At 37.0% G+C, this 10,000-nt stretch overlaps 1 protein-coding gene across 3 annotated transcripts in view; it reads right to left on the bottom strand.

Moving 5' to 3' along the window:
• The window catches only part of LOC113824456 (rab GTPase-binding effector protein 1), a 66,778-nt gene that overhangs the window by 47,541 nt on the left and 9,237 nt on the right, over positions 1–10,000 (bottom strand). For all 3 annotated transcript variants that reach the window (XM_070114973.1, XM_070114975.1, XM_070114976.1), the window contains one exon: positions 8,592–8,795. In XM_070114973.1, coding sequence (XP_069971074.1) covers positions 8,592–8,795 — 204 coding nt within the window. The remainder of the gene's footprint in view (positions 1–8,591; positions 8,796–10,000) is intronic.

Genomic DNA, 10,000 nt, shown 5'->3' with positions numbered 1-10,000 from the left:
AACAAGTTGTGTAAACTTGATAAATTATTTAAGGAAATATATCTAAATGAACTATAGATTTTCAGTTATGAAATGAGATTTGTAAATTCATGTAATTACATGAGACATACATCACAATAGTTTTTAATATAAACGCATTGGATAATTATGAAATACTGATGGGATACATTCCCATGGCTACTTTGCAGACCAGCAGTAAATAAGTTTGTTTCATCTTTTCATTAACCAATTAATATATAATCTTCAGTATTTGCAGGACTTTGCAGTATTCATACAAATACCATCTATTTATACAAAAAAATCATCACATGAAGGATTCCGCAAATCTACAAAAACGTCACCACCTGTGGCTGTCTGCAAGACTTGGGCACAAGTTTTATATACTGGAATATCACTGCCAAAACCTGCTTGTAGCTTATTGCCCAAAATTACCATTTTCACCTCTTTACAAGTACACAATCCTCTTCCTAGAACTTTGGAGGAACCAAAAAGAAAGAAAATGCAAACATCTAAAATACCACCACCACAACAACAACAACAATCATCTCATATACAGCAAAACTTGACTTACTAACATACATATAGGAAATTTAATAGAATAAAAATGAAATGGCAAATTCCTTTATATAGGAAAAATCTAGTGATAAGTTACCTTATGATGACACTTAAAAGAAAGTACATCTCCAAATGAGAGAATCAGCAAAGAAATTAATATAAAAGTAACAGCTGCAAATTCAGTAACTGTGGTTTCATTAATCCTTTCAAGAAAACATTCCATACACTTTTTTTTATAATGGAAAAATAAATCTTGTGAGATGAAAACACCAGTGGAGTAAGTACAGTTGCATGTACTCACAATGCAACCATTGCCAAATTTAAACTTGGCAAGGCCCCAAGCCACAAGCTGTGAAAATAAAGGTCTTGTAAAGCTTGAAAACAGGAATATCATACTCTCAGTACCATAAACAAAGGAATGACTCATATAGGTCCAATACACAATCTATTCTATAAGTCATTAAAAACATTGGTCTCAAAATCCAAAGCCCTAAGCCAGTGTTTCCCAAACTTTTTTGAGTGCGACCCTAAAGAGTCTTAGCCTGGGCTAGCAACCTGAAGTATGTAAACATGTAGTAATATAAGCAACCATTTTCATGGTAGTTATACTTGCAGATGTATATTAGATTACATTATTCAATACTTTTATAGGTTTATATTACCAACACACTGAATTTCAATAAACAAATGTTAATAAACAAACAAACTCTTACTGACATATCCAGCTATGGATTCACAAATTCTTCTTTTAAGACCCTCTGGTAACCCTCAATAAAACCCATTGACCCTCATTTGGGTCACGATCATGGTGTTCGGAACCACTGCCCTAAGCTATAGCTCATTTAGCTTGTGCATAAATTGGGCCCTGGATGCTACTGGCCAACATACATTAATAATTTTAGTACTCTGTAATTTACTTTAATCCCTTAAGAGCCAGATACTTCACTACCCACATGTAGCTCAAAATGCAGGCCACTTTCAAAGATGTGTGGCTTGTAAGCAAGGGACACATGGTTATTTGTGTGTGGTGACAAGATGCCATGCCTCCCCTTTGCAATGTTATTTTCTCTCTCTCTGCAATAACATTTTAGCCTTTTTGCCATTTTCTGATGTCTATTTTTGTCATTTGATTTGCTATATCCAGATGGTGATAAACTGCTTTCGTTGCACAGACTATATCATCTCTCTTAAGTAGTCCATAACTCTGTGCAATGATAGAATCAATACATAACATTTTGTTATTTGTATCATTTTTAATTTTCTTATAATATCCAATTTTCTATAATACAAACTGGGCTACCAGTCAAGGCAGCCTGGAAAAGGAACCTGAGTATGGAAATACCATCCTCCCTGGAGAACACTATTTCCCGCCCCTCGGGCCAGATGTTTGCATGATGTGATGGACACATTCGTCCAGATCGTAGTGGATAATTATATCAATGCAATGACCAAGCCAGAGAAAGATGCATAATAAGGGTCAGAAATGCCTTCAAGGACTGACAGAATGCAAATGAGAGCTTTCACAGGAAGACCAGGGCCAAGAAGAGAAAAGCAACAGTTTCAGGCTTAAACTGACTACACTTTGTTGCCTAGAATGAAATACTGGATTACATGTTGGACTATCAGATGGCACTGCAGCTGAAGAATTTTAATATGAATATCAAGAGCTGAGGAAATTCCTGAGCATCCAAGATAGAAAGACAAAGGTCAAAGGATGTAACAGAAAAAGACTGCCTGAACCCTTGCCACACTATCACCAACTCCGAAAGCACAGCTTGTTTTAAAGGGAGGCAGGAAGGGTATGGAACCTAAGGTTTTCTAAAGGAGAATGATACCAAAAGCAAACACTGAATACCAGAAAGCCATTTATAATGTGCTACTAGATATCCAAAAGTAAAACCTTTTTTTATGTTTCGTGTATTTTTAATGAATGATTTCATCTCCAGCCACTTTTACATGGACATGAATTACACAAAAATGATAAGAAAGAATTATGAATCCTATACAAATTGATGCTCAGTTTTGCTTCATATTTACAAACACCAATTGCCTTTATATCACTATTTATGAAATCCACTCCTTAAAAAAAATAATAATAATAATGATTATCATATGATGATTATCACTATCATATCTTCTTTAGTCCAGTTCATCATCAAAGTGAAGTTTAATCTTGAAAATCTTGGGGGTGAGGGCAGTACAGGATTGCTGATATGGGCAGGGAGATTTACTCCAGTATAATCTTAACCTCTTAGATCAGATGACATGTCCATGTCATTATGGAAAAATTTGGCTAAATGCTGGTGTGACATGAACAAGCGGTCATGAGAAATTCAGCTGAAGGCCAGGCTGGCAGGATGGACTTGCTAAAAGTGTACAAAGCTCTTGGAGAGTAATTAGACTCAGTAGGGCATTCAGGAAGGGGCTCTGGCATTATTCCTAGAGTATGGAAGATACCAACCATGAGCCATGACGGGAAGAGCCCTAATCCCACGGAGGAAACTATTTCCATACTTTGGTACTATTCCTGCCAGCCTTAACCAGCACCAAAGGTTATATTACAGAAAATTTAATATATATTAAAAAAAAAAAAAAAAATGCTAACTTACTGTTATCATTAGTGCATCAAGTTATGGACAACTTAAGGAGATGATATAGAGTCTGTGCAAGGAAAACATCTATATCCATGTGGATACAGAATACCAAATAATAAATATGGACAATGGGAAATGGCAAAAAAGCAGATAATGATTATGCAGCACAAGAGATCATAATATTGCAAAGGAGGAGCAAGCAGTCTTGACACCGCACATGTGTCTTTATACGCACCCAGCCTACAAGCCATGGGAGTGGGCACTGAAGTAAGCCTAATGGCTGGATTTTGGGCCAGATATCAGCAGTGAAGCACCTGGATCCAAGGATTTAATGTATTCTATCATGATCAGTCTGATCAATTCATAACATTTCAATCATATGTACTTTGTCCTGTGATGGGTAGATATTTATGCAGGCATTTAGGCTGCCAAATGACACTACAGCCTCATCATTTCATATATGTTTGTATCAAAGCCACAAATCATGTACTTTGTCCCATGGTGGGTAGATATTTTTGCAGCCATTTAGGTTGCCAAATTGCCCTATAGCCTCATCACTTAGCCACAAAACAGGACTTCTGTCTATATATGGCAACATATGCATTAGTTGCCCACACAATGGCACATGCCACAATATTTACACACAGCCTAGGAGTTTAGGCCTTCTGGCATCTTTTCCAGCTAGTTCTGGATTAAAGATGTATAATTATGAAATTCATTATACAACTGTTTGTTAACTTGTTGGATCCAGTTGCATCATGGAAATCATGGTGCTGAAAACAGAGGCAATGGGTTATGTAGGTATCCAACATCCCAGGCGCGCAACACATAGGCCGGGCACACACGAACACACATGAGCGTTGACAAGACTCTATGCCTTCCTTTTGCAAAGTTATTTTGTGTAAACTTTTTAGCTCTATTGCCAGTTTCCAATGTCCAGATTTGTCTTTTGATTTGCTTTATCCAGATGGTAATAGCTTATTTTCCAGACTCCATATCCTCTCTCTATGTAGTAAATATCACAAAATTGTTATTTGCATCATATATCTCATTTTTTTGCATTTTTCAATTTTACGTAATATAACCTGCGCTGCTGGTCACAGCAACCAGGAATATAGTGCGCAGCATGGAAATGGAGTCCTCCCTGGTGCCGGCACTCTTCCAGTCACTGCATGTTACATTCCACATTTGTTTATCAATGGGAATAATGCTAAAGCCCCTTCTAATTATGAAATGACCAATGAGTCAAATCACACTCTAAGAGGTTTAAACACTCATGGTGAGTCATTTCTATCACCCTGGCCTTCGCTCATGACAGCAAGTTAGCATCATCCGGGCCTCAGTCAATTTGCCCTATGATGGCATGTCCATGTCACCCACCTCTTTTTTCATGCATGACCCATCATCATCCGGGTCCAATGGGTTAATATTTAAAAAATAATAAGTTCCAAACATGTAAATGCATAATATCCAAGTAACCTATGATCAAGTTTTCAGAGTAATAATTCATTACAGATATCAAAAATTAACCTGAACATCAGATTTTGAAGTCCAATTGGCTGAAGATCAAATGGAAAATCATCTCTTATAGTGAATTTTAGCTCTGCCTTTAGTTGTTTTGACTTCTTTTTCAGGTCCTCAGTTCTTCCAGAGGACCTCATGTCCAAGAATGCCATGAACATCTCATTTGAAATATTTAATAATACTATACCACTCTAAAGATGACAATTCTAAATAATTTTCAATATACATAATTTTGTGCCAACTGCAACAGCACCTTGCTCCTATGGTTGCCAGCCCTTTGCGATTCACTGCTGTGAGCACTGACAAATATACTTTTCTGATCCTGCCATGAAATGAACCCAATAAGTCATAAGTTTGAAACACTTTTTTTCCTTTTTTCTGTTAAGTATAAAAATTCACTGACAATCAAGATATGGCAAAGTTAGAACTATAGAAATCGCAAATGCACTTGTAAAAAAATGACTTGAAATACACACGAGGAGAATGCTTTGCCATATTTTACATGAAGTATACAGAAACTGAAAATGCAGTACACATATCACTCAATAACAATCTTGCAATTACAAGGAACAAGTGCAAATACTACAGTTGAGAAAATTTAAAGCAGCATATCTTTTAAATGGACATGAAAATCCAATAGTACTCAAAGACAATATAAGAGACCCATACAATGCCTGATCAACCAATCCCTTACTATCCCCAACTATTACAAAATCAGCAGTGCAGTTGTGTGGCCTGGGAATAGTTGTGCAGTTGTGTGGCCTAGGAACTCTGGATTTTAATGCCATAACTGAGAGTCAAAGTATTCCCCACTATCTTTACATGACCTTACATTGACAAGATGCAAACATCTTACCAATAAGATCTTGTAGCAGCCATGACTTACAGCCTGAACAACTCGGCTCAACATACTTCCCAAGTTGGGTCATGCCAGAACCAATAAACTTGTCCTTGATCTCTCACCAGCAGGCACTTCTCGTGACTCACTAGCGAGACCTGACTGGTAGACAACAGATACTTCGCAGCTCTCTGATTGAACCGAAGGCTCCCCATGTTCCTTGTTCACTGACACAGCTCCCAACTACTTAAGTAGTCGGGGGCTGTGGCTGTCAACAGGGAACAAAGCTCTTGGAGTTTTAGGATCCAGAACCGAGATCATCAAGAGATCACACTCCAGATGCATTTCAGTTGAGCAGCACCAACATAAGGACAACCATCTCTTTTGCTGACTAGAAAGCCTTCCTAGCTCTCCCGTAGAACACCAAATCACCAGCAACACCCAGCCATAAACAGTGTGAACTCACACCTACTCAATCACTTTCTAAAGAGACAATGACCAGTTCAATTAGTAGATACTATCCTATCAACCACACTGGAGAACCCAGAGTGAAATGTTTAGTATTTTGCTCGCTGGCTTAGCTCACTCACTCAATATAGAAATTCATTAACCTCAACTTGAACTTGAACTTCAAAAAACGTGCAGAAGGCAGCAATCAGCTCATTACAAGGAACCTGATGTTTCTAATAAACACCAAATATCCAATCTAGAGACTTCCACACAAAAAGGTATCTTGGCTGTTGCCATGCAACTGAGACCATTACATTATACTCCAGAGACACTTTAGGTACACAGTTTCATTGTCTCTGGACTGTTTAATAACTGATGCAACATGATTTTTAGATAGTATGACTAAACTGCCATATGACTGTCCTCAGTATTCAGTGGGAGCTAAGATAGAATTGTGACTCGAGAGCAACTCTGAGTCACTCAACAATCACATGCCTTTTGTTGTACAAAATATCTTGATATATATGTGGACCAGCAACAGTACTGAATGATTATTAAGAGACAGCTACAAGTCAGTCCTGAATCCATGTTGAGTACCTTTTTATCTTTATATGTACAAGGCTTTAAGGGTAAGCTGAAACATGTACAGTCATTAACCCATTTACTCCAGTGCCTCAAAAATCTCAGGTTTCAGAATGGATATAGAGAGAGAGAGTAAATGGTCCAATGCCTCAATAGTTGCAAACAGATTTTCATTTTCTTAAAGGAACACAAAATAGCAAATGCCTCTGTACCACCAAGAGAATAATAGTGGCATCACTATATTAAAAAAGTTAAAGCTTCTTGCTAATCATTCATTCCTATCCTTAAGGGGGCCGTCATGATGAATTTTTGGCGAATATTTTTTAAAATACTCAAAATTTTGAAAAAATCTCCTGTAATCTAGTAGGCTTTCACAATCCCATGACATTATATTTCTCCTAAATATGTAAAAATAAAGGAGTTATGACTAAATCCCTGACTCCCCCTGCCTCCAGCTCCGATGCTTAGTTTGTCGCGTCTGTGCAAATATACTTGACAAATTTGTTTTTTTTGTATTTTTTTCAATTTATTTTGGTATTCTTTGGTAGCTAACTGGCAATTCTGCTTATGGCACAGCTGACAGCCATGACTAAGAAACAGGTGGGTAGTCACCAAGAGAAAGCCAGAGTGAAAGGCTGCACATCCCATGCCTCGGCGCAACACCATTCCTTAGACCTACCCTGAAGCGCCATCGTAACACACTAATAGGACACTACTAATGATAGATGTTATTCCTGTTACTAATCAACATAATATGAGGAGAAGTACATCTCAATCACACTTGCAGCAGTTGTTTATTCTTATGAAATGCTTCACAAGGCTATGCCAAGCCTGTGATGAAACGCGGTACTTCTACAATCATGTGCAGTTATTGCCAATAGTTCCTTGCAAATGGGGGGGGGGACCAGGTACCAGTTACACTTCAGAATACCATGTGAATGTCATAGAATGCTGATAGCGAAGACTAAGAGACAAAGTGGGCTGTCACCATAAGAGAGCCAAAGTGGCGCAACACCATCTTATAGTCGTGCCAATACATAGTGCGCGATGCGCCCTCATCACACACTAAGAGGACATTATATGATGAGAAATACATCTTAATCACAGCTGCAGCAGCTGTTTATTTGTATAATATGCCTCAAGAGGCACTGTAAAGCCAGTGATGGCACGCGGTACTTCTACAATCATGTGCAGTTATTGGCATTAACACCTTGCAAAACAGGGGGGAACTAGGTACCAGCTACACTTCAGAATACCATGTGAATGCCATAGAATGCATCAAGATTGATGCAGAGATCAGAATTCTAAAAGAAGAAGAAGACGAATGCAGGGAAAAGTATCCTCAACTTCAAAGCCCGATATCTTAAAACTACACCTTTGGCAATATTTTTTGTTGTTTCTTCATAACTACTTGGGCGATTCTAATGCGGTTTGGATCATTTGAAAGGTGAATAAATTTGTGATTTAAGAGACGATTCATTTTTCATTTCAGGTGGTAAAAGTCCATATATAATATTTTACATTCATAAAAGTGATGAAAAAAAAAAAAGAAAAAAAAAATTAAAAATTACACTAAACTAAGACGATTTCAAAATCGAATCGAGTCTAATATAAGTATTGCTATAGTATATGTGGTATTTTTTTTAACAGACTCCGGGGCAGCCCTGCCCGCCGATTTTGTAGCCACCCGGAATCTTTACTTTCAGCTTCAGAATATACCGGCGTTAATGGGTAAAGAAACACATAAAAAATAGTTGACTTGATATATAGTTAAGGGGGCCGTTGCACTCGAGAATGAAGTTCATTAATTATGATTGGATTTTTGTGATTTTGTAATATGTTAGATATACATATACTACGATTTATACCACTGAGTTTCATATCATTTGGATAATAAACAATGAAGCCCCGATACAGTGTCACACTGGCGGGATGCCCGGCAATGTTCACACCCATTGTTAGTGGGTTAACTATCAACTTGTCACAATATATATCATAGAACACTGAAGTGCAATTAAGTCAAACTCTGCACAAGGCTGAACACTCACCTTTCATGAGCTGTTGGACTGTGGCTATTTCCTCCTGACATTTACGTTGTTCTACAGCAATGTCATTTTCAGCTGTACATTGTGCAATTGTGACTGCACTGCGAGCCTCCTCCAGTTCTTCCTGCAGCTCTCGCACCTGAGCACGTAGCACCTCTAGTTCCACCTCAACTGCTCTAGTATGATCAGACTGCAGTCTCAACTCCTCTGTTAAAATCAAGACAAATGGGCTTTCACTTTCTGCTATCTGATATTACCTGCATCTTCAGGAGAAGAGAGATTAATAAAGGACTGTGAGCATGCTACTTTATGCACATACCAATTTTCTGCAAATTTCATTACTTCTATTATTAATGTGACTGAAAACAAAACCATTAGAAGTAAAAAAATAATGATCAATGCCATGATTAACCAAGTGTTGTGGTGATATACTGTTCAGCTTCCATCTCACACATTTCAAGATGACATGAGTGTTTTGCAATGTCTACTTCTTGTGGAAAACAGAACACAAGAGACCATTAACTAATGTGTTACCTTTTTCTGATTTTTTTTTCTCTATGCTGAACAAGTATATAGTGAATATTAGCAACAAGTACCATCAAACAGCCAGGTCACTGTGCATGGAAGTCACTGCTATCACACATTACAACATAAAGCAACAACTCTTCATGAGATATTCTAATACTGTAAATGTACATGGAACTGTCAGTGAGTCAAGGCAAACAATTATATCATGCCCAGTGCAACCCAGCAGAGACAAGCATTAGTCATCAATACTGCTGTAAGATAGTTAGTTCTCCTAATGATTAAAATAGTTGTTTTTCCTTTCTAATGGAAAAAAATTATTACATGCCCATATATTAATAAGACTGTATTAGTTCATGAAATTAAGCTGTATCACTTCATGAAATTAGATTGCATTAGCTCAACTTTCTAAAAATACTTATTAGTGAAGTTTCAAAGGAATAATTCATCATAAAGTCAAAAATTTATTAATAAATGTGTTGTATTTACTCCATTCAAACTACATACACACAACCATTTGGGTTTAGGTGAAGTGCTTGACAGCTGCTAAATTTTAAGTATTCATGCAGTTTGTCATATTCCTGAAATGTCATTACTTAAGTGATCATCACCACCACTATAGTGAATTTTCTCAAACTTGTGTCCTTATCATACTGTTGTAAATATAATAAAAAAAATTATGAAACCAATGTCAATCATTATCAAATATGGTATGTAACTATTTTTTACATTTTCTTTGACTGATGTTCATATCCTAGGGTTATTTCCTGACAACAGAAAAAATGTATAAAGGTTCCATCTATCAGGTGTAACATTCAAAACCTTAAATGAACTTTCAGAGCATATAGAGATCTTTAAATATCTATGTTTTAGAATAATTCATGTTA

This window comes from Penaeus vannamei, chromosome 37 (genome assembly GCF_042767895.1).
Source record: "Penaeus vannamei isolate JL-2024 chromosome 37, ASM4276789v1, whole genome shotgun sequence".
Lineage (NCBI taxonomy): Eukaryota > Metazoa > Arthropoda > Malacostraca > Decapoda > Penaeidae > Penaeus > Penaeus vannamei.
The sequence above is the reverse complement of the archived record's forward strand: the minus strand, read 5'-3'. Positions and strand labels throughout refer to the sequence as shown.